A 25,598-nucleotide genomic window follows, 5' to 3' on the forward strand; every position below is an offset into this window, starting at 1 on the left:
AGCCATCTTTCTTTGGTCAGCCAGGAGGTAACAAACCTGCAGGACAACGAAGACTAGGTATTGATGATTTAATGCATGCTACCGAAGGCAGCGCAGCTTTGAATCTCGCCTCAGATAAATCTCCTACACTTTCCCCACAGGTTAAATGTTACAAAATAACCACTGGTGTTTATGGTCCTTTATTTACTTTCAGGGACAGTAGGAATAATCTTGGGAAGAAGTGGATTTATTGTGCATCCAGTATTACAGATGGGGATTGTAAGGAAGAAATTAAAATCATGGCACATGTAAAGAAGGACATGCAGACCAATGTAGGGGATAGAGTTGCTCAGCTGTATTGTTTCCTTACATCAAGGGCAAAGCAACTTCAGTAGAGAGAACAGGTGCAGCTGGGAGTACTGGAAGACATGTGTTCTGGCAAACAATGGTTAATGGTCAGAGACCTAAATTAATAGTACAAATGAATGGTGTTGAAATAGAAGGTTTGGTGGATACCAGAGCAGATGTCACAATCCTTTCTCAAAAGTATTGGAAGCCAGATTGGCCACTGGTCTTGTTAGATACTAGTTTAGCTAATTACAGAAGAAGCTTTATTTAGTTCCTTGTATATTTTCAAAGGTTAAACAGATCGTGCATAGCTAAAAACAAGCAATGTTTGTCTATTTAAATATACTGAGATAAATAAGCCAATCGATCGATCAATCGATAGATATGATATGTACTATAGTAAATAGATAGATCATCTTCAAACATTTTAGAGATCTACAGAATATGGTATTTAATAATAAAGGGCTTTTCTGACAGAGAGACACATCCGCTCCTGGCAGCACTTCCAATCTACTTCAATGAAGATGATGGGCATCAAAGAAACAAGTGTGGCAGAACAGCCACTGGACTGAGGAACTGTTCTTATCTCTACTGCTGATAGCAGACTGTCCAAACTGTGATCAAGCTTGACACTGAGAAATTGGTTGTCCACCTCTGCAGAGACTAGGTGGGCCAGTCCTTCAAAATTCCTGCTTCACAGAACAGTCTGTCAGATATTTTGGGTTGGCAGGCTGAAGACTGGATACCCCAATGATAGAGAAAAACCTGTGACTGTGCAGGCAGTCAACTCTCTCTGTCCTGTCTATACTTTTGGAAGTTGTTTGCCTACACTTCCTTCACATTAGATGATATTTCCTTCTTAAGTTCTAATGGAGTTGAAGAATAGATAGCCATAGTGTTGCTATAAGTGTTAGTTTAAGAGCTAAAAACACGTTTAGAGATTGATAAATGTAAATTATAATACAGTGATTTAGGAAACTTTGCACACTATGATAAGACTCGGTAAGGTAGGACAGACAGTGGAATAATTTCTCCAAGATTGTCAAATAAAATGGACTGGTTCTTATAAATGTAACTTTTACCGAACAATTCTCAAAATTATTTTTATTGTATATAGTTTATTATTTTTTAATGGAAAGGAGTATATGTAATGGATGTACCCATGTTTTTGTTTTGATCCCAAGTGTGGGATGAGGAATGGACTTGTGAGAGAACAGGTGATGTTTATCCACTAGAAGACAAACCACCTTGTGCAGGGAACAGGGGTGGGGTGGGGTGGGGTGGTGTAGGGTGGAGTGGGGCCGTTGGTTTTTGCTAGCTGAAACAGATCTTAGTACAGACTCTGAGAGGAGACATATACACAAGCCCAAAACAGGAGGCTGGGCTTTTTGGATCTTGGTGTTATTTGGTTGTTCATCACTCCACTTCAAGATGCTCCTAGAGAGAACCACTCCAGAGAACGCTTCGGGGCTCTGGGTTCCGGCTGCTGTTCCAGGTTCCAGCAGCAACTTTGGTTGAATTGCTGGTCTGCTGAAATCCTGCTGACTACCCCAGGGGAATCGCTCCCAGGAGATGAGTTCAAAAAGGTTTACTTCTCCTGTTCTCATTAGCCTCTTTTCTCTCCAATCTAGGGTAGGTGTTTGGAAGGGAGGTGTAAGCATTAAAGAACCTCAAATAAAGCAGGTTTGGAAAAGGTCGAAGCCTACAAGGGGCCATAGTTAGAACTGGAGGAAAAAAAAGGCGTCTGTGTCATTTCTACAAGCACTTCTGCATGTCCAGGGTGGGAGATAGGTGTGAGTGGTTTCCATCCTTTGACAAGCAACCAATGGAGTTGACACCAAAGAATGTTTTGAGTCACAAAGCTAGGGCTAGGTAGAAGACAAACAGCTTTTTAAAACGCCAACTTGCCTCCAAAACTCTCATCTCCGACCACTGAACAGATAGGGAAGAAACCAGCAGAAAACAAAGAACTGAAGAGCACGGGCTCCAGAACATTCCCTCAGCAGGGTCAGGGCATCTGTGCCAACCAATGACAATGTCCCTCCACCCTGGGTGATAGTGATGGTGGAATCAGTCAGGGCCAGAAGACCACCCATGGAGAGGCTTCTCCAGTAGGGCCCACTCTCTCAGCCTTAGGCCCATTTGCTTCCTGCATGCGTTAGTCCCCTGGCAGGAATGGCCCTCCTTCCTTCCGGAGCCCGTCTTCTACTTGAACAGGAACATACACAGTCCAGGGATGAGGAGGACTCCAACCTTGAAGGCAGGTCTCTTGCCATGGCTCCCTGCTTTTCTTCCGTGTCTGCAGAGAGGTGGGGCTCACATGCCCCACATCCCATGAGGTGCAGAGGAACCTGCCAGATGATGGGCGAACCCCGATGATCGAATCATAACAGCAGTGAAACAGGTCCTGCTGCTTGCAGAGGGTGACGGTAATTGTCCTTTCCAGGGACGCTGGGGTGAGGCAGACATTAGCACTTGTCTCCCAGATACAGAACTAGAGTTGAATCATAACCCACTTGTGATGGGTGATCTCAGCTGTCAACCTGACTGCATATGGGATGCAGCTGAAACCCAAGATGCTGCACACCTTTGTGAAGGGTTTTCTTAATCTTACTATTTGAAGCAGGAAGACCCATAATAAACGGAGGCAGCACCTGGTCGCAGCCCATACGAAAAGACAGAGGAAAGGGAAACTGCTTTTTGCCTGCTTGTCCTCACTCTTAATGGTAAGTTCATCTACCTTGTCGCTGAGGCACTCCTTCACTGCTATTAGAAACAGCTTCTACAGGATTCCAATGGAGACTGAAGACCAGCAGCTCCCCAGGAATCCTTCAGGACCCCAGCCCCAGACTGGGACTGCTGAGACATCCAGTCTACAGACTGGACAACTACCAGGTTCTCAGCCTTACCAGCATGAGACAGCCATTGCTGGAGTGCCCAGACTATATCCTATAAGCCAATTTAATATGGGAATTTAAATATATATGCACACACACACATATATATCACACACATATATACACACACATGTGTGTATATATACATATATCACAAGAATACATATGTGTATATTCCTGTCTTATTCTTTTAGAGAGCCCTAATACACCACCCCTATGCATGAGACCACATGTGTCATGAGAAAGCTTTGTCTCAATGTTGTCACACTAACCAGACCTCCTGATGTCTCACTCTGCATTTCAGCCAATGTTCTGCCAGTGTGCGGCTGGCCTCTTGCTTCTGTTTGAAAACACGCTGCTGTATCATCTCCTTGTAGGCCTGAAGGATCTGCCACATCCATCTGGTTCCTGGGTGGGTTCTGGCACCTGGCTTGGCCCCCTGAGGAATGTGCTCACGACACAGAACACGAAACCAGTACTCATGTCAGTGCTGGGACAGGAGTGACAGGCAGCTATAAGCAGACCTCTTCCAGCTCCCCATAGCACAGTGCTGGGCCGACATACTGCTGGCCGAGGTCCTGGCCCCCTGCCCCGTGCTTCCTCTTCAGACCTCTCACATCTTCTAAACAGGCTTCCTGGAAGGTGGGAGGGTCTTCTGAGACACCAGGCAGGTTTTCTCACCTTTCCTAGCTGAGTTTTGAGTGTACACTAAGCTAAACTGGGTCTAAATTTGGAGGCATATTGTGAAGGGTCCTTCCCAGGGTGGGAGAAGTTTCCAGATGGTAGATGTTTTCTGGCTGTTACCTGAACAAATAGGAAACAGGGCAGGTCAAAATTCAAAAAGCCACACCTCTCCTGTCAAGGAATTTACAGGGTTCTTGTGTCAGCCTTGTAGAAAAGTAATTCACTCACCAATAAACTGAGCCAGAGGCCTCAAGGTAGCCATCGGCAGCCTGTGGGAAGTTAATTCATTGCACTTGATGTGGCTACGACGCTGGGGCTGCCTCTGAGAAAAGGATTTATGGAAACAGGAGAAACATCTGCACCAGCTGTCCACAGCGGCACCATTGATGACAGCAGATTGTGGATGTAGCCATGCAGACACCAGGGCCTGACTGAGTGCATGCCGGGCCTCTACTTTTCAGTAAAGGAGAGTGGTGATGTCTCCAAAGAGAGCCTTGGTAAGGTCTTAGGCTAGAGGTCAGGAGGCAAGATGAAGAGGGCATAGAGCTCAGAACCATCTGCCTAACATCAGGAGTGTGCACCCTGAAAGTCTGCCTCTGGGCCACAACACTCTGAAGAGTAAAGTCCTCCTAGGCAGACTTCTGTAGGCACATCTGATTTGTTTAGCTTTGTCTAGAAAGCATGCAAATATCCTATGTAATTATAAAGCAGAGTTAAATATAAGTGGTAGTTAAACAGGAACCATTTCAAGGAACGTTGTTTCTTGTTTGTTTGGCATGGTTTTGAGACACATTCTGACTCTGTGGCCCAAAATGGCTTCAAATCTGCCTGTCTCTTGCCCCAGCCTGCCAAGGGCTGATGTTACAGGCGCACTCCTGACAAGGCGATTAACTGACTGCATATTAATAGATCATGCCCTAAGGAGAGAAAGCTGTTTAAAAATTATAGACGGCGTGAAGAAGTTGAGCCTCTCATATATACACCTCTCGTAGGATGTATGTAACCTCGGGTGTGGAGAAAATGGTTACTTGATATATGACGTGCGTGTTCTACTATTAGAGACCCTAAATAATAACAACACATGTCCACACAAAACTGGAAATAGAGTTTTACAGCAGCATATTACTCTTGATAGCCAAGAAACGCCTTTCACTTCGATAACCTGTGAAGGAAGAGACATAGCATGGCCCCTCTGCATAATGGCAGAGACAAGCTGTAGCAAGGAGTCGCGCACTACCCTAGCTGCAGTATAGATGGCCCTTGAAAACACTGCTCAGGAAAAGATGTAGCACATGGACGGGCCTGCACTCCCAAATGTCTACAGTCAGAAGATCAAGGATGCCAAAAACAGATTAGAGGCCGCCAGGGGCTAGAACGCAAGTGGGTTGAAAGCATCCACCACAGTGGCTTCTACCAACCACAGGAGTCACAGTCCGGCCCCACAGCCGATAGCAGAACAAAGAGCTATGCAGTGAGTGGGAGAGCCTTCGGAGTTATGACAGACACAAGAGCCTGACCAGCAATTCCCCACATGCTGCCAAGGAAGGTGGTGACCATTTGCTGCTCAGGAAGAGGGGAGGGACAGAAAGGGGGCATTTGTCCTAGGCCCAGGAACTCCTGCCCTGGTATGAGAGTGCCCTCCTCCTACACCTGCTTGCTACCTTGTCCTTTGTCTTGTCCCATGCAGTACCCCCCCCCAGGTAGAGACCCCTCCCCTCCTGCCCTCTGTCCTTGCCTTGCCCAAGTAAGTCTCCACAAGGCAGGGTTCTGAAGACACCACAACAATGTATAAAGCACTCAGGCTTGCTGGCTTCTTTGGCCCCCTCCCCCAACATTAAAGACAAAGCAGACCATCGAGTCCACACCAGTGATGCTTGTCAAAATCCCCTCTGGACAGAACATTCAGCTCTAATGGAGCATGCCTACTTTAGAATCCAAGCCCCACCCGACCCTGACATCACCAGAGAACAGCGGGGAGGGGTCTCCTTGGGAGAAAAGAGCCACAGGGGACAGGGAGGGCAGAGTTGAGGAAGGGCAGGAGTCATGGGAACACTGCCCAAGAACTTGCCCAAGGGTAGCCTCAAGAGCTAGCATGGCTCTGCACACAGTCAGGGGTTTCTGTGACTCTCGTTTCAGCTGGGTGAGCCCAGCAGTTAGGGTAGTGAGCAAGGATCAATGGACCGACCGTACGCTTAGCTCCCCCACTATACCCACTTACTACTGCACAGTCCATCATGGCTATGCCAGGGCTAGAATGAGCTACCAAGACAAATGGGGGTGACTCTGTGCCAACATTATCTGAAAGAGTCACAGGGCCCCTGGAGATCAGTAATGGGCAGCTTAACTTAGTGCAGGATGGGTACTCCAGCACCAGTCCACACTTCATCCTCTCAGACAGCCACTACGTACCTGCTCTGGGTCCAGGACCTGTTTGGTGGCCAAGAAACTCCAAGAGGAAGCATCTCGGTGCCTTGACAATTAGCCAGGACATGTCCTGAATGCAAAAAATAAGTCTAGTCTCTAGAACAGAGTCAGCCCTTACCTGGAGCCCGACAGGTGCTGGGGTTCTGTCTGGGCCATCTCTCCTCTTGGACTGTCCCCTCTGACCACAGGGGACTTTGCAGGGTCCTGCTTTCTGGCCTCCGGCTCTGAGTGGCCTTTGACCTCACCCTCTCCTTGCAACCTGTTTTCTGTGTCCACCTGAGGCTCTGAGGTATGTGCCAGGCACTTTTTGGAAGCAGGGGCTTTGGGCTCCTGCCTGTTGGAGGCATCTTCTGGAGGCAGGGTGACATCGGGAGAAGGCCAGGCCTCATGTAGTCTTTCAGGCTCTTTATCACCGGCTTTGGCTAAACTTACAGAAGGATTAGAGGCACTGATGACACTCCCTGGGCCACACTTGTCCCGTAGGCGCTCCACCGCATCCTCCCTGCTGTCCCCACAGCTCCCACAGCACACACAGGAGTGGAGGAGGCAGTTGGTGGCCGCAGTACCGAGTTTGTGTGGATTGTCCCCTGTCCCCTCTACCCTGGGCTCCAACGGGGAGATATCATGGCCTGAGGCTTCTTGGGTTGCCTCAGCAGAGTCCAAGGAGGTGGGAGACTTGGGATTGAAGATGACTGTGGCCGAAAGTTTCATGCCCCCGGTCCGGTGTGCAATCATCTCAGCCGTCTCCGCGTCATCTGCACTCACCTCCCAGCCATCCAGGTATAGCTGGGACTCGAGGCAGCTGCAGGAAGTGGAGCCCACAAGGCTGGCGAGCTTCATCTTGTCATCCTCGATGTTGTTGTTGCTCCGGTCTTCCTCCTTCACGAGGGCAAGTGCCCCGACCCCCACCTCTCCACTCTGGCCATCCTGTTCTCTCTGCCGAGCATGACCCTCTCTGCTACCTGTCAACTCAAATGTGTGCCCTGGGGACTCAGGCCTGGCAGGGGCCTCTGTCACCTCCACATCGTCCATGAAGAATACCCTTTCCTCCTCGTAGCTGCCTGATTTCAGCTGGCCTCTGGCTGGAGAGGCCTCCCCTCGAGGGCTGGCCTGTGAGCCCGGCCTGTGTGCTGGGGACTGGCAGGCACTGGGCGGCGAGAGCAGAGAGGACATCTCGTCCCCGGCCCTGTGGACCATGCGGCTGAGCTCTTCCAGCTCCTGGTCATCATACTGCATGGAGCAGGCCAGTTCTGCCTCCGGGTTGTTGGCACTGGCTGAAAGTGGCTCCTCGGGGGGAAGGGATGCAGAAAAGGTAGGTGCCAGGGCACTGGGTGCCTGGGTGTCTGCCTGGATGGGGAGCTCCACATCCTGAGAAACGCAGAGGCTCCGCTCCAGTGTGTGCAGCTCCTCCTCAGTCAGTGCCTGCAGCAGATCCCTACAGGGTCAAGACAGGAACTAGGCTGAGGGTCTCAAATGTCACAGCAGAAGCAATCCCCACCCCCCACCCCCCCGGAAGTTGATACCGAGTCGAGGCTGCAAGCACTTGTGCTTGGCACTTCCTGTGCCCTTCACTTCAAAGGAGATCTAGCTCTTCTATGTCACAGGGGTGGAAGTATAAGCAGCTGCAATTATATTTGTAAATCATACTTTAAAGTAAGATTCTGGAACCTCTGAGTGGGCATGCCAAAGCCCTGGTTTGGCAAAAGAATGTAGCTCAGTGGTGAGCATTTGTCTACCATGCACGAGGCCCTGATCCTTCTCAAATGACTCTAGCTTCTGTCAATTTGATTTAAAACAAACAAACAAAAACAACATCAACAAAAACAAAACAAAAAAACAACCCTAACTGGCATACCCAAGAAGAAAGATTCACTCATAACAATGTGTCCTGTTGTAGATCATTCACCGTGACGGCTACTGTCTTCTTCTGTAGATGTACCAATGCTCTCTTAGTGGTCCGTCTACTCCTGAGGAGATCTGGCTGCCACAGGCTGTGTTACTGCATGCCTCTCCTCTAGAGTACCATGTGTATTTCCACCATGCCAGAAGAGGCCACCAGCTCACAGATTGGTGTATTTGTTACTTTTCTCAATGTTGTGACAAGAAAACCTCACATGGAGAGGGAAGCTTGGGTTTATTTTGGCTTGTGGTTTGGAGGAATATAGTTCATTATGGCAAGGGAGGCATAGCAGCTGAGGTGTGAGGTAGCTGGTCACGTGGTATCTACAGTCAGGGGACAAGGACAATCATGCCAGCTTTCTCCCTTCTTCCTTTTTATACAGTCTGAGATCGTGCTTGTGCTATCCATGTTTAGGATGGGTGTGGAGGAACATTGTATAAAAAAATAAATAAATAAATAAGTCTTTTAAAAAATAAAAAGACACACTCAGCAATGTGCGTCCTACATGCTCCTAAATCCCATCAAGTTGACAACGAAGACCAACAACACAGCTGGTAAGCAGCTCGGACACTGAGTCTGTGGCCTTGGCTGGCAGCTCTGTCCTGGGCCCTACCAACACGTCCTCTCTCGTGCGTGTGCAATGGGATCTTATTTAGCCTGATGGAATGAAGCTGAGCAGTTTGCACGTATAGGTCCTTACATAACCTATAGGACGCTTATGCAAAACTCACACCCATTTTTCTTTTGTCGTTGATTTTCTTTATGTGTTTTGGGTTAAGTTCTTAATGGACTGATAATTCTTCAGCCCACAATTCATTCTCTTGCAGGTGTCTATTGATGTGACTTTTTTAATGTAATGAAGTCTAATGTGTCATTTTGGTGGTGCTGAAAATTGAGCCCAGAACCTCACAGATGCTAGGTAAATGCTCATCACTGCACTGCATCTCCAACCACACATTTTTTAAAAGATCTATTTATTTATAATTATGTATACAGTGCTCTGCCTGCATGTACACCTGCAGGCCAGAGGAAGGCATTAGGTCTCATTATAGACGGTTGTGAGGCACCTTGTAGTTGCTGGGAATTGAACTAAGGACCTCTGGAAGAGTAGTTAGTGCTCTTAACCTCTGAGCCATCTCTCCAGGCCCTGCCCCCAACCACACATTTTTAAGTTAGCCCTTCTGTATCCTGTGGAAGAAATAGCTGCCTGCTCCGCTGTTAAAATGATGACCTTGGCTGTTTTCCTCCAAAAGCTCAATGGTTTCTCTTTTCACATTTATGCCTCTAGTCTACCTGGAATTGATTGCAAATGTGACTGCAATAGTGATACAGACAGCAAGAATATTACTTTTAATTGATTCTAAATTGGTACGTTTTCCTTCCTTTTCTGCAGTCCTCTCTTTTTTAAAATACATTTTATTAATTTATTCATATTACATCTCAATTGTTATCCCATCCCTTGTATCCTCCCATTCCTCCCTCCCTCCCATTTTCCCCTTACTCCCCTCCCCTATGACTGTGATCCAGTCTCCTCTTAATTATATGTTCTGCAGTACAACACAGATGACTGTGTTCATACCCTGGTACATTAAGTCTAACTTATGAGTCACATGCTTTTCTCTTGACCACAAATCATTTTCTTTCCTCTTCACATTTTCCAACAGGTTTGAACTGCATGATGGACATCATACCTAAAGCCTCCTAAGTGTGGCAAGTGATACTGTCTCGTGCGAAGGCGGTATATTTCTTTCACCCCGTGTGGTATTAGGGTCCCTTATCATACTGGCTCAGAAGTCCGGCAGGTTTACTGCTGCTCTGAGGCTAGCTAGCCTCCTTCCTGCCATACCCCCAAGTCTTCAGACACTGAGCTCTGCCCTTTAGAATTCCAGTTCAGCCTCCGACTTTCCAATCCTCTATTCCACGAACTTCAGCATTTGGCAAGTCTCCAGGGCACACCAGCAGTGATCTTGAGGCATACCTCTGTCCCCTGAGAGTCTACAGGAATACGGGAACCCTCCCCGTCCTCTGGAGGGTCTTTGACTCCTCCCGCACCTGGACTCGGCAGCTGTGCTGCCTGGCTGCCCTCAATGCTGATGTGTTCCACCAGACCACTGCAGCTGGGTTCTAGCCCCAGCCTGAATCTTGGTCAAAGAAACATTTGCCTTGAAATTTCACATGCTTCCTGGGAAGGAAGGACAATTATCTTTGGGCATAGCTCTCTCCTTAGCCCGTGGAATTTCCTCTCATTACCCCAGTCCCCACCCCATCCTTCCTTCAAGGACCCCTTGCCAAGATCCAGCTGCATTTTCCTTCCTGGCCTCAGCATTGCCTGTGATCTCCCCTCATTTACACTCATCCCTTGTCTTGGAACTGAGAAGAGTAGGTCCACGCCTCCTAAGTCTGGGGTTTGCATTCCACCCAGAGTGAGAAGAAAAGAGCCAAAAGCCAACTGTGGGATAAAGCAAACTATAAAATAGACTGAGCATCCTAATCCCAGTCCACTGACTCCCCAGGGTGAACTGAGCAAACATTGAGCTGTGTGGTACACGCAAGGTAGGCCAGTGTAAAGTTTATGACTCCCTAAAGCTTAACATGCAAGAGCTGCCAGCCACTCTGTGACCGAGGCAGAGTGGCTGGCTTGGGCCGCTGTGGACACAGGTTTCACACAGGAGGATGTGTGGCCAGCACTGTTGACTCAGAGGGTGCTAAACACTTGATATTAATACCCACCTCCCAGCCCTCACACCTCAGGGTGGCCTGAGTGCAACCAACTTCCAGCCCTCACCTTATTTTCCGCAGCAACGTGTGGAATGGCCGGAACAGCTCAGACATGTCCTCCACCTTTCGGTCCAAGTTCAGAGGTCCATCTGCGTAGACCACAAGGCCACTGCATTCAAGACACACAAGCCAGTGTGGTTAGGCTCTGTGGGCCTCTGGGTGAACCCTATGATTTCAGCTTCAACGTCTGCAAGAAGACTGGCAGCCAGCTGGCACCCGGGGCAACCCCACTTAGCCAAGTTATAGCTTCACCCTTCACCTCCTACGAATAGAGTTTCGGTAAGTCAAGGAAAAGGTAATTACAATTATTACCCAGCCTCTACCATCACGTTTATTAGCTTGGTTCACAGCAGGGATCTAACAAGCAGGAAGTGTATTTGTTCACCTCAGTGCTTTAGAGAAACGAGATCAAGATTCATGACCAACATCTACCTCACTGGAAGTGAAAGGCTACATCTGTAGAGGCTCATAGGAATCAGGCCTAAAGCGGTCACTCCAAAAGCCAAGCATGAGCCGGAGATCTGAGTTCCCATGCCGGTCTCCTGTCACCATTCAGGGCAGAAAGTAGACGCCTGTCTACCCCCAGGCAGGACTGATCTGTCCCTAGAAGCCCCCTCCCCAGGCTGGAATTTTCTTCATTGTCTCCTCCCCGTCCCCTCCCAACACTCAGCTCAACACCCGCTGAAGGCCAGCTCCACTCGGGTGCCACCTTTGGGTAGCCCTGATTCTATCATCTCATCTCCTTGACAGCTACGTCCACCCGCTTCCCTCTGGAAGCTCCAGGACCTGCTGCCCAGCTAAGAACACCTCAGTCAGCCAACTCCCATCTCATCTGTCCTCCAGAACACTATGCCAGAGCCCTTCTCCAGTGCCTCTGTGGCCCAGACCCTCAGGTTTGGTGTATCTCAGACACCCCCAAAATACTCACCTGTGCCTCTGTTCCACCCCCCCAACCCCCACCCCCACCCCCGTCTACGCACAGATTAGGGCCACTGGGCTTTCTGCTTGTTTGTATAGCCGCAACACGGTCTCCTTCCCAGTAGAGCCCCAGTTGTCACCATACCACATAGAGTCGCAGGGGCTATTTTCCCACTTAAAAGGTTGGATTCCATGTGCAAAACAAGAATCAAAGGCCACAGGAGGCACGGACTGTGCTACCTCTGGGCTCTGTGGTCCTGGCTGAATGGTGAGCCCACACTGAGCAGAAGCAGGTGGGCTTGTAAGGGGACTGTGTCCTGGGCAGTGAGCCAAAATTGAGAAAGGGTGAGACAGGGAAGCTGGGTGTGTGTGTGTGTGTGTGTGTGTGTGTGTGTGTGTGTGTGTGTGTGTGTGTGTGTACTGGCTTACATGATTGGAGAGCAGGGTAAATTCAAATTGTGTGGGGCAGGTGGCAAGTGGGCTGGAGACACAAGGAAGGGTGGTCACTATAGCCACAGGCAGAATTCTTTCTTCCTTAGGGGATCTTAGCCTGTTTTCTCCTTGGATTTCAACTGATTCTATGAGGCCTTCTGTACTATAGACAGCAACTTGCTGAACTCAGAACTCTATTCATTTAAATGCTAACTCATGTTTAAAATGCACCCATAACAATATCCAGACTGGGGTGTGGCTAACTATCTGGGTACAGAGGCCACACCAACACACAAAATTAGTGATGACAGTGTGTGACGTGGCAGCCACATGCCAGCAGCATTCACTGGTGTCCTTCCTCCTTGAATGCGCCTGGCATCCTGGTCCAGGGTCATCTGGCCACAGGTGGAAGGGTTTCTGATCTCTTAATTCGATTTCCCTGGCCCTCATGTCTTCCTAAGTGGCCAGGGTCACGTTTCTACTTGTAGTAAGTTTTGAAACAGACTGTGTGAATCCTGTTTTTCTTTGTGTTTCTTTTTTGAAGTTGTTTTTGCTCTGTAGGGCCCATGGAGGATCCATAAAGATTTACAGAATAGCTTTTCCACTTCTGCCATAAAAGGGCAGAGGGGAGTTGCAGGGATTACACAGATACTGTGGGTCACTTTGAAGAGCACTGGCATCTTACGAATCCATGAACATAGCTTTGGGTTGTCTTTATCTTGGCAGATTTTCTCTATTTTTTTTTTTTTTCATCAATGCTCTGCAGTCCTCAGTAGCCACGTATCTGAATGAATTGGGTGGATGTTTGTTATGAATTATTGGGGTAAACAAGGCAAAGGATGATTTTCTTTTTCTTTACTATTACATGTATCTTGATATGTTGTCATTATACGTTATTTTATTTTGAGAAAGAGTTTCATGTAGTCCATGCTAGCTCAAACTCTGACCTCCTTGGCTAAACTTATTCCTAGGTGTTTTATTCTTTTGAATGTTGTTGGGTTTTTGGTTTTGGTTTTTTGAGGCAGGGTTTCTCTGTGTAGTGTTGGCTGTCCTGGACTCACTTTGTAGACCAGGCTGGCCTCGAACTCACAGAGATCCACCTGCCTCTGCCTCCCAAGTGCTGGGATTAAAGGTATGTACCACCACACCCAGCTTGAATGTTGTTTCTAAGTCTTGTGCTTAAGGCTGAGGGTACAAGCTGGGCAGTAGTGATGTACACCTTTATCCCAGCACATGGGAGGCAGAGGCAGGCAGATCTCTGTAAGTTTGACACCAGCCTGGTCTACAAAGAGAGTCCAGGACAGGTATGGCTCTGTTACACAGAGAAACCCTGTCTTAAAAAAACGAAAAAAGGGCTGAGGGTACAGCTTGGTAATGCAGCGCTTGCCTGAAATGCACAAAGCAGATTCCTGCACTGAAAAACAAGAACCTCGTGTTTCAAATGACATTCTAATCATACTCAATGGGATATTAGCCCCCCGAAAAGAAAGAAATTCTAGCACATTTCAGTAAATGAAATAAGCCAGTGAAATAAGCTGAGTGAAATAAGCCAGTCACAGGAGACTGATTCCATGTGGTTCCACGTACAGAAAATTCTGACTAATGTCAGATCCACATGGAAAGAAGAGCAGTGAGTGCTGGGAGGGGAGGGGAAGGTGGCATTTCACCCAGACATGGATTTTAGGATGGAGACCAGCATTGTCTAGCGACACTGAAGTGTTCACTCAGAAAAGGCTAAAATGGGGTGAAAACTAGCTCAGCAGGTAAAGTCATTGCTGCCAAGGCTGACAACCTGAGCTCAATCTCTAGGATACACACTGTGGAAGGAGAACTGAATCCTGTAGGCTGTACGGGCACACACACACTACAGAGTACACAATAGACAGTATACACACCTAATAAAATTTTTAAAAGGGGCCTGGAGAGATGGCTCAGCGTTTAAGAGCACTGACTGCTCTTCCAGAGGTCCTGAGTTCAATTCCCAGCAACCACATGGTGGCTCACAACCATCTATAATGTGATCTGATACATATTGTATACATAATAAATAAATCTTTTTAAAAAAGAATTTTTAAAATAAAGGGCTAAAATGGTAAGTTTTATGTTATATGTAGTTTACCACCATAGTAAAAACAATGACTTCTTTGCTTTCTGTTTATAAAGGTGTTAATTTTTACAGAGGGCTGGGGCTGAAACTCGGTTGGTAGAGCACTAGCCTGGCATTCATGAGGCCCTGGTGCTAGCCATAGTAGTGTGTGCCTGTAAACCCATCATGTGGGAGGTGGAGACAGGAAGATCAGAAGTCCTGGGTCATTCTTGGATACATAGCAAATCCAGGTCAGCCTGAATTACGTGAGACCCTGTCTTTAAAAAAAAAAAAAAAAAAGCAATCTTGTAACAAGAGCATTTGGTTATGATCTTGTATTTATCATAGTGAGGGTGCTTCCTTGACACTAGTATTACTCTCTAATATTTTAGTGACAGAAGTATCATCTCTAATCAGTGCCTTAGTTTTGGATATTCGGCCCCTCAAATGTTTTAATTACAAATGGTACTTTGAGTCAGGTATGGTGGCACACGGCTTTAATAGCAGCACTCGGGAGGCAGAGGCAGGCAGATCGCTGTGAGTTCGAGGCCAGCCTGGTTTACAAAGTGAGTCTGGGACAGCCAAGGCTACACAGAGAAACCCTGTCTCAAAACAAACAAACAAACAAAAAATGGTGCTTTGTGGGTAATCTGTATAAATATGCATTTGAGCCTTGTCAGATCAAAGTGGCATTTACCCGCCAGTAAGTGCAGGAGGGGAGCCTGCCTTCCTGTGGGGATGCACACCCACAGTGCAAACCCTATTTATACTATGGAAAGACCAGAAATCCTACAGAAACAGAGAAGAGATGTGAGAGAGGGGGGGGGGAGGGAGAGAATATGCATGCATGTACATGAGTTGATGTGTGAGTGTCAGTGGTTGACATGGCCACCAAGGGAAATGGGTGTGAGGTGTCTGTGACACAAGTATTCTGAAGTCAGTGCCAGCCAGGACACAAGTCTAGCTGTGGTGAAACTGCGATTTGAATAGTCGAGGGTGGGTCCGATAGTGGGAAGCTGTACTTATAGAATGCTAAAATCCAAGTAGGGTCAGCATACGTTGTGTGAACCTGGAGATGAGGAGCAAAGACAGCAGAACTGGGGAAGGAGTAGACTCGTGGGAAGGGGTCACTGAGGCAGAGGCCAGGCTGGGGCATCCACGGTTGGGGGCCGGTCTGTCACCCAGGAGGTGAAGCCCTGGCAGGGGTTGAACAGATGCAGTGACATTCTTATTTGGAAATGTCCCTGACCACTGATGTCTCAGGATAAGAAGTATCACTGCTCTGACAAAGAGTAGGTGGGGCTGAGAGACAGGCTTACACAGGTGGCACTAAGGAGCCAACTGCAGGGGTTGCAGTGGTGTGGACAGGCCTTGTGGGGAGAAATGGCTGACTCAGACTTGACCTAGATGAGGCTAGTCAGATCCTAGGCTGGTTGGCAATAGTGACCCTAGACCCAGGCCATGTTGGCTAACTAGATGGGCAGGCTGGAAAGTGACTACTGGATCTATAGGTTTGGGGTTTTTTTTTTTGTTGTTGTTGTTGTTGTTGTTGTTTTATTCTTTTAAGGAACTGTTTTTAAGACAAATACCCGAAAATTGCATCTGAGCCTAAAGGAAAGAAGCTCTCCAGACCTTGCCTCTCCTGCCCAGGCACAGGGAAGCTGCAAAGCAAAGAGGGGTGGTTGGGGAGACGCTCTCACACTGGGGCTCAGCTGGGTGGATTTTTATCAGAGACACTGCATCTCTTGGTCCCCAAGGTCCACACCTGGATCTAAGGACTGCTTCTGAGGACCCTACCACCTAGCTGTGCAGTGCTCCCTGTCAGGAACCAAATCACCACACTCCGAGCTCCACGTTCCTGGATCTGCTCGCCTTCCTCATATACCCCGGGGGTTTTCCGCCTCTCAGCTACATTCTAGGCCCTCCTTCCACCCAGAGTAGAAGGAGCCCACACCCTACTCCAGGACTGACCATCTGGGTGGGCTACCGATGCAGATGCCCACAGTATGAACACGGATGTCAGCACACAGGGCGCCAGTGATACTGGTCAGATACTGTTCATCAGCCACACATGACCAGGCACAGATGGGCTATGTGGAACTGTCTTAACCCACCGACAAACAAGAAAGAAAACAGACTCTAGAGTTAAAATTGGAAACAGTGCGGGTAGGGGCTGTCTGACACCTCTGTTTATTTTAAAACTAGTGTGCTGCCTAAGATAAGCTTCAGGGTGCTCCCAGGGGCTGCGGAGTAAGTGTTTTCCCCAATCCCACCTGCATTCAGCCAGGAGAGCACTGGTCAGAGCAGGGAGGAAATGCACAGCTCCAAATGGCAGCTGGTTCTGCAGGGCTTCCCAGGGAAGCCAGCCCCTGGATGTCATAGGTGTATTTGCCTAGGTTGTGGGTAAGTGCTGGGTTCTGCACTTCAAAGCACTTACAAGGGTCTATTTAAAAAAGGGACAGGGTTTTCTGTGTTACAGTCTCTGCTCTCAGAGGCCCACTGAGATAAGGGTCAGAGCCCGTTCTTAAAGACACTAAGACACATGCTGGTCAGTACCAACTAGATCTAGAGTCTGAGGAGTTTTCTGTTTTGTTTTTCGGACAAAGACAAGAGGGAAGGACCAAACTGGTGCACCATTTCCCCAGGTCCACCTGGAAACACTTGCTCCAGCCTATTTCACCTGTGCTACCAGAGAGCTCCACCCCCCCCCCCCACCAGTTCAACATGCTCGGAAGACATGACAACCCCAGAGTCTGCTGATTATGGGTATTTAAAGTGGCATCCCTGGGGCTGGAGAGATGGCTCAGTGGTTAAGAGCACTGACTGCTCTTCCAGAGGTCACGAGTTCAATTCCCAGCAACCACATGGTGGCTCACAACCATCTATAATGTGATCTGATGTGCATTGTATACATAATAAATAAATAAATCTTTAAAAAAAAAATAAATAAAGTGGCATCCCTGAAGTGGGATGTGACCCTTCAGGTGGGCTGTAAGGAAAGAGGGCGTATATAAGGAAGGGGACCAGTGGCGCCGAGCCCTTAGAGGGCTCTGGAAACACCAGACAGTGCTCAAACGTGACCCTGAAGACATCTGAGATATCCCAGCCAGCAGCCCATCAGGGAGGGTCAGGTTTGGCACTGGCACCCTGCTCTGCTTCTCCCAGCAGCTGCCACAGCACTTGCCTCTGCAATGAAGGAAGCACCCCCATTTTTGCAGGTCCAGAACGTTGGCTGTCTCAAAGCACTGTTCCACCCCTCTGCTTCCACTTCCTATGGGGAAAATCTTCAGCTGCTGTGTGGCCTCATCCTGGCCTCTGTGCCCTCTCCTTCTCCCTACAAAACTCCCCACCCTCAGTCTTAGCCCAGCTGTGCTCTTCATGCCAGGTGGTACTCCTGGCCAACTCCTGGCCATCTCCTCTGCAGATCCAGCCAGCCTCCACCAAGCTCTCCAACCCTGTGAACACCTACCCAGCAGGAAAATGGAGCACAGAGGTGGAGCAAGCTCCAGCAGTTGGATGCTGCTCTTGGCTCCAGACACTCAACTAGACACATCGTCTCTGAGGTATGTAGGACCCAAAATCCTGCATGCTATCTTGATATCTTGAACCCCGTAAGACCTGAGAGTTCTTTGTTCTCCCCAGATCTGTTCTACAAGGAGGACCCTTAGCCAGTTGGGCCACAGCTCACTTGAACCTAATGGGCTCCATTTGCCTACATGTGAGAAACTACTCACCCAAACCATATTCCCCTTTGGGACCTAGAGCCTCTCATCTTCCAGTCACCACAGAGCCTGCCTCCCATGGCTCTGCACAGTTACTATATACCCAAAAGACCCTGCATGGTGTGTGGGTCTGCCTCATCTGCCCAGCAGCAGGCTGCAGAGCTCACTGTCTCACCCTCCCCAACAGGGGAAATAGGAAGTTCTCTGAACATCTGGCTCCTCATCTGCTGAGGGAGAACAGCAGGCCAGACTGGGGACTGAGGGCGCAGTTGACCAGAGCAGAGTCTGAGGTGTGAGGACCAGTACCATTACCCAGAAAGCAGCTGGCACTCACCACACAATGGCCAGCCGAGGAATGGTGAACATGAGGGCAGGTTCATAGTCATCAATCATGTCCTGGGTCAGATATCCAAAGTCCAAGGCTCTAGCAGAGGGAAAAGGGGAGTCAGAGGCTATTGGCAGGAGCGGAGCACCGGACCCTCGCTAGTATTCATACTCAGGAGAAGGTGGGAAGGGCGGCCTGTACCACATCAGCCACACATGGAAGACAAGGCATGCATGTTTTACTTGGAAAGCCCCAGAAGAGTGGCTTTTTTTTTTCCCTGCCTGTTCCACCTCTGTCCCAGAAAAGAATGCAAGAACAGAGGTGGGCGATATGTATAAAGACACCTGTCATTCTGTCAGGTGTCTGTCTGTCACTACCAGTGCTTTGCCTAACCTGGAGGCCAAGACAACTCAAGGGCCAAGCCCAAACACGAGTCAAGAATATTCCCCAATCTAGAACCTCCTATGAAATCTAGGTTAGTTCCCTTCCCCCACCGCAAGCAGGTGGCTTTCCCATAAGCAGGTGCTGTGCCATCAGGACTTCAAAGTAAAATGTATTTTCTGTCACCTTGTTTTCTGACAATTTGAAACACTTCTGAAGGTATAAACGGTGAGTGATCTGCCTTTTAAAAATAACAACTTATGGTGTGATTTAGCCATTTTCAAAACTAGCACCACAGTCGACACTCTGAGGTGTATCTTTGCCCCAGACTCTATCTTGAGAACCCGACTTTGACTGCCTGATCCACCTGTGGTAAACAAGCCTGAGCCCTCAGGACCCACAGAGGATGAGGTGAGCAGCAGCAGCAGTAGGGATGTGAGGGTTGTGCCTTCTGTACACCAGGAGGCATGCTGAGTAAGGCAGCAGGTTGCCATCTTCCCACCTGAGTGCCCCTGACAAGATGCCACCCCTTACCTCTCCACTGTCTCACAGAACAGCACGATGACCTCCTGTTGTACATAGTACTCCCTGGGGGACTTCACTGGCACCATGGCTGAGACATAGCTGCAACACAGAGGCTTGTCAGGCCTTTGTCCCCTAACTCCCAAGGCCTCCCCAAACAAGAACATTAAATTAAAACCACAGCCTTCGATACTACCACCATCCTGTGCCATTGGTTTCATCAGCACACAGCTCTCAGATTTACAGGGATAATCTAAATCAGAGCCCACCCCCCTCCCAGGCCTTGCCCCAGCTCAGCCCCGACTGCCATAAAACCACCACACCCACTTAAGTAAGTGACAGTTTGGCCCCAGCTGTGAGAAAGCAATGAGTTAGTATATAGGAATCCATGAATGGGGAGTGGGCTCTTGGGAGTCCCCTTCCCCTGGAATATCTCTCTCTCTCTCTCTCTCTCTCACACACACACACACACACACACACACACACACACACACACACACACACCCCACATGTACACTCCCAGGAGTGGCCCCAGATGTACACAGGTCTCAATGGATGCTGGCTGAACAGCTGGGGGATGTTTGTCTACCTGGTGTTTGTCAGTTTGTCTACCTTGATTCCAGGTAAGAACATTTTCATGCCTTCTTAACTACCAATTCTTTTTTTCCCCCTTGCCGTGAAACACAAGAAAATAAGACTCAACCTTCTAGGTTAGTCATGCTATGCAACAATCAGGCTTTATTAACGGAGGCCACCGAAGGCGTAGATTTCCTGTCCTATGCATCACAGGGTTGGTGCATAGAGCACAGTGGGCCTCTGCCTTAGGCCTCTCCTGAGCCCTCTCCCACAGAGGCTGAACTGCCAGAGCTCTGCTGGACTCCTCGAACGTTCCCTTATCACCACCACCAAAGATTCCCCAGGAGCTGGCCACCCAACTCCTCTCTCATCATTTTCTATACGGGACACTTCAAGATATGCCCCCTCCAAAGAGCCGGTATCCCAAACGCATGAGCAAACGCCATGACGTCTAAAGCACGGGCATAGGGCCCTCACGGTCACCTCAGCTCGAACTCAGCAAAGAGAACATCAAAGTGCCTCAGGGCCTCCCTCATCTTCTCCGTGTAAGTGTTGAGGTCTCGCAGTGCCTGGTCACGGAGAGTGCCCCGCACATCCTCCAGGCTGCGTGTCAGCTCCTTGGCCAGCGGCCTCATAGCCATGCTCTCGAGCTCACGGTTCATGATGATGGAACCAGCTGCCAGGCACTGTGGACAGGAAAGCATCCTTAAGAAGTCGCACATCCTCAGGGACCCTGACCCTGTGCACCTCAGGGCCTCACTGCAGTAGGTGGGTGAGAACCACGCTCCCACTGGCATTTGAGAAGCAGTGGCAGGATCCCGGATGCTTGGGGACCTGAGAGTCTTCTCACAACCACACAAAAAACCTCGTCTACACCAGCAGTCTTGGGGAGCACAGGGTTATACCCCCGCCCACGTTCCAAGAGGTGGTGGCCAAGGAAGCTTGGACCACACCTTCTGAAAACAAAGCACGGACAGGGGCCGGCAGGTGTCTGTGGGCAGGTTCTCATGGACATGACTGGAAAAGGGTGTTCAGTGTTAGGACCAGAATCCCAGCAGCTGCCCACTACCTCAGCCCCGAACCACAGCTGGCCAGCCAAGTTGTCGTGCCGGATCTCCTCAGGGAACTTGACGCAGAAATCCCGGGGGGCACGGTCCTGAGGGATGCATTCCTCCATGATCTGATTAATGATGTTTAACACATTGTCCTGAAACAGAAAGAAAGGCTGCTCACCGGAACTACAGGAGTGATCGGGCAGCACATGGCGCCTCACCACAGGAGGCTCAAGCAGAGGGAAATGCCTACAACCATCCCTTTCTGAGATAACACCAATGTATTTCCTAGTGGCCTGCTGCTGGCACACAGTCCTGTGACTTGGCTCATTTGATGGCCGAGGAGTAGATTTCAAATCACTCCTGGTAGTAACTGGACTGTCTTTTTAGAAAAAGACAACTTCCCTCCTGCCTGGCCCCCTGGACGCCTGGAGCCATGGCTACCCCAGGGGTCTCTGTTCCCCTGGACACTAACTAGGTGAGTAGATTTCTATAAAAACGTGAGTTTGGAGACCGGGGAGGCAGCTCAGCAGATACAATGCTTGCTGTGCAAATACAAGGACCTGAGTTTGCATCACTGCCACCTGCTCTTAGAAGTAGGGTACAGTGGGACATCTGGAAGCCCAGCACTGGGGGAGGGGTGGGGACAGGAAGACCCTGGAGACTTGCCAGCTCCAATTTCACTGAGAGACCCTATCTCAAAGAATAAGACAGAGAGCAATTGAGAACTTCCGGCCTCCACACCCACACCCCTACCCTGCCCATAGCACTGGTGTTACGGACACACATGTATACAGCTCACCCAGCTTTTTATGTGGCATTTGAGAACTGGAACACAGTTCTTCATATTTGTTTGTTCTGCTTGGTTGTTTTGTTTTTCAAGACAGGGTTTCTCTATAGCCCTGGCTGTCCTGGACTCCCTTTATAGACCAGGCTGGCCTCGAACTCACAGAAGTCGGCCTGCCTCTGCCTCCCGAGGGCTGGGATTATTGGTGTGCGCCACTACACCCGGCTAGATCTTCATATTTGTATAGCAAACACTTTTACCCGCTACTGAGCCATCTCCCCAGCCCTTGACTGGGAATTCTGAGCCCAGCCAAGATGGAGTTGCCAGAACCAAACTTGCTATTCCACACCGAGTAGCAGAGGAAACAGTAGCTCTTCGGCATGGCTGTCAGATGAGAATGGGCGACAACCCCGAGACGAAAGGAAACAAGCCATGCCATACACAGCACAGGGATGTGCCACCTAGTGGGACCAAGGCAGCTGGAATTCCAGGGACAACCACAGAGAAAAGAGACACACAAAAAGAGGCCGGAGGATGTAGATGGGAGGCGCCCCTCACGGATTCAGCATGAACCTGGCAACACAAGATTGTGAGCACTGAGGACCCTCGTAGGGCCTGCAGATAAGAAGTCTCCCACTCTCGGAGCAACAGGTAGCACCCTCCCCCAAGATGCAGAATGAGAGCGTCGCCCACCACATTCTATAGGCGAGCCTTATCCTGATACCAAACAAGACTGGATGAACAACCTTCACGTGTATAGACACAGAACATCTATTGCTTTGGGTTCATTATTTGAGGCAGAGACTTGTATATACCAGACTGGCCTCAAACTCACTGTGCAGCCTTAAACCCTAATCCTTTTCTGCCTCTCAAGTGATAGGTTATAGGTATATGGCAATACAACCTGGCTACATTACATTGAAAAAATGTTAACAAAATGTGAGGAGGTTGAATTAAATAATTCATTAGAAGCACACTGAACCATGAGGTAGAGACAAGAAGCTCTAAATTCCGTACTTCCTGGCAGGTGCAATGGCACATGCCTTTAATCCCAGCACTCGGGAGGCAGAGGCAGGTGAATCTCTGTGAGTTTGAGGTCAGCCTGGTCTACAACGTGAGTCCAGGACAGCCAGGGCTACACAGAGAAACCCTGTGGACACTTGACTGCTGCTGTTTTGGCACAGCACCTCCATTTTGTGGCTGGTATTCAACCCATGTCCGTATACACATTAAACAGGAGTCCTTATCGTGGCGTTGTAGCCCAGCCATTCTGTAGTTTTAAAAGTCTACTTTTGTTAAGAATAGGGCTGGGCTAGAGAGATGGCTCAGTGGTTAAGAGTGCCACCTGCTCTTCCAGAAGTCCCAAGTTAAATTCCCAGCAACCACAAGGTGGTTTACAACCATCTGTAATGTGATCTGATGCCCTCTTCTGGCCTACAAGTATACATGCAGGCAAACAGTGTATGCATACTAATAAATAAGTAAATCTATTTTTTTTTTTTTTTTTTTTTACGAGTGGAGCCAAATTCTGTCTTATCTTTTTGCATAGTTGTGATACCCAGGTGGTTTCTCCATACTCTTTCAACTGAACTGGATGATTCAGGGAACTGAATAGTACCTTCTATAACTCTTGTTCACTGGGAGTTTAAATAACCAGGGCCCTCTGGCTCAGAGGTACCTAGCAATGCCACTGGCTTTTGTTAGAATACATGTAATGATGCAGTGTAGGAGTCACCTTGTCTGAGGACACTGAACTAGTAGGACCAGATGAGTTCAAGATTGCTCCCAAAGCTACAGAATTGTACCTCTAAATATAGAAATGGGGAGAAGCCTGAGAATATGTCCTGGCACGGTATTCAAAGTTTCAGCAGTTTGACATAGCATACCATCATTTATGTGATGGCTTGATTATTATCAGAAAGTGGATAAATAGATAAGACATAGCATTAAAGAAGAAAACAGTCAGGCATGGCGATGCACGCTATAATCAGGGGGCGAAGACACAAAGGATTATGAGTTCAAGTCCAACCTGACTAAGCAAGACCCCATCTAAACACACACACACACAAGCACGCACACATGCACGCACACACACTTTTTAAAAAAAGAGAAGAATAGAAAGAAAGGAAGAGGGGAAAGAGGAACAGAAGAAAGAAGAAAATAGGGGCAGCATTTTAGGTTAGTCACCGTATAATTGGATGCTTGGATGCTTACTGTATGCTCAGTGCTGGAAGTGGACTAATGGGTGTTCCAGACAGAGCCCCGCCCTCACAGCACCTGCATGCAGCCGATGCTGGGCAGCTGAGAGAATAATCATAGGAACAGTCAGTATGTATTATGTAAAAATACCCAATATCATTTACCACAGTAAGGAACTTGATTATCCCAATAGTCACAAAGTATTTGACAAAACTCCAACAACCATTCCTGATAAGAGCCCTTAGCAAGCTATAAGTAGAAAGCCACCTCCTGGGCAAGATGAAGAGGGTCTGCAGAAATCCTACATGCTTGGTGACAAAAGACAGACCACCGTCACCGGGCGTGGTGGCGCACGCCTTTAATCCCAGCACTTGGGAGGCAGAGGCAGGTGGTTCTCTGTGAGTTTGAGGCCAGCCTGGTCTACAAAGTGAATCCAGGACAGCCAGGGCTACAAGGGAAACCCTGTCTCAAAAAAACAAAATAAACAAATAATACATAAATGACAGACCACTGTCTCTCCCAAGGTAGGAATAAGTCTGTTCACCACATGTACAGAGCACTGGACTGGAACGCCACTGGGGCCTCAGGAGCAGGGCATGGCACATAACACAAAATCTAGACAGCCAGTGAAGAGAGAAGAGCACAAGAATGGGGCTGGAGAGATGGCTCAGAAGTTAACAGTGCACTCTGCTCTGACAGAGAACCAGAGTTCCGTTCTCTGCACCCTCCCCCACAAGGCAGCTCACAAATGCCTGCAGCTCTAGCCCCAGGGGGGTCTAACACCCTCTTGTGGCCTCCACAGTCACCTATTCTCATGTGCACACACCCGCACACAGCTACACACGCATATATACAATATAATAAAAGCAAGCTTTTAAAAAATAAGCACAAAATTGTATTTGCAGAAAACTTATATACAGAAACATCTAATGGACTCAAAAGAAAAATGTCAAAACTACTAAGTGAATTAGAAAGTGAGGCATGAAATGCATTTGGGAACCAGGCACAGTCCAGCAACTTGATGAGACAGAAATATCAGTGGATCCCAAGAGCTTAAGCAACAGACAGAGATTTCCCACCTCAAAACTCTGTGTGTGTGTGTGTTCTTTTTTCATCTTCTTAACATACAATCCTAAAGCCCTTGCAACCTCTGAGGTAACAGGAGTCTTACATGAATGAGGTGACAGGTAGCCAGGCTCTGAGCAGCTTCAGGATGGGGCTGGCTGTTACAGGCCTGGATTTTCAACTTGATCCTCAAACCCTGAGGGGAGGCAAGGGCATCGCCCACACCTATGCAGGAAACCTCCATAAAGCCAAAGGACAGGCAGGGTTCCGAGGGCTTCCAAGTTGGCAAACTCATCCTGCGGTCTAGGATGGAGCATTTTCTAACTCCACAGAGACAGGCATGCCTTGCTCAGGCGATGTCGAGATATCACCCTGAGTGGTATTCACCTGCCTCCTCCATCACAAACGACAAGGAAAGGAAGCTCTGCCCTGAACTCTGACCTGTCATCAGGAGGCATAAGAAGCACTGAGCTGAAGGCACCCATCTGGCATGGGGGAATCTTTGTTTGTTTTGTTTTTCTCT

At 48.7% G+C, this 25,598-nt stretch overlaps 1 protein-coding gene across 1 annotated transcript in view; it reads right to left on the reverse strand.

The window, feature by feature from the left end:
- Positions 1–25,598, reverse strand: part of Zfyve28 (zinc finger FYVE-type containing 28) — a 92,341-nt gene that overhangs the window by 23,778 nt on the left and 42,965 nt on the right. Inside the window, exons 3-8 of the mRNA XM_051164893.1 lie at positions 21,042–21,179; positions 20,456–20,658; positions 19,409–19,498; positions 18,503–18,592; positions 11,018–11,119; positions 6,451–7,767 (exon numbers count right to left, since the gene is read on the reverse strand). Coding sequence (XP_051020850.1) covers positions 6,451–7,767; positions 11,018–11,119; positions 18,503–18,592; positions 19,409–19,498; positions 20,456–20,658; positions 21,042–21,179 — 1,940 coding nt within the window. The remainder of the gene's footprint in view (positions 1–6,450; positions 7,768–11,017; positions 11,120–18,502; positions 18,593–19,408; positions 19,499–20,455; positions 20,659–21,041; positions 21,180–25,598) is intronic.

Source organism: Acomys russatus, chromosome 22, assembly GCF_903995435.1.
Source record: "Acomys russatus chromosome 22, mAcoRus1.1, whole genome shotgun sequence".
Taxonomy (NCBI): domain Eukaryota; kingdom Metazoa; phylum Chordata; class Mammalia; order Rodentia; family Muridae; genus Acomys; species Acomys russatus.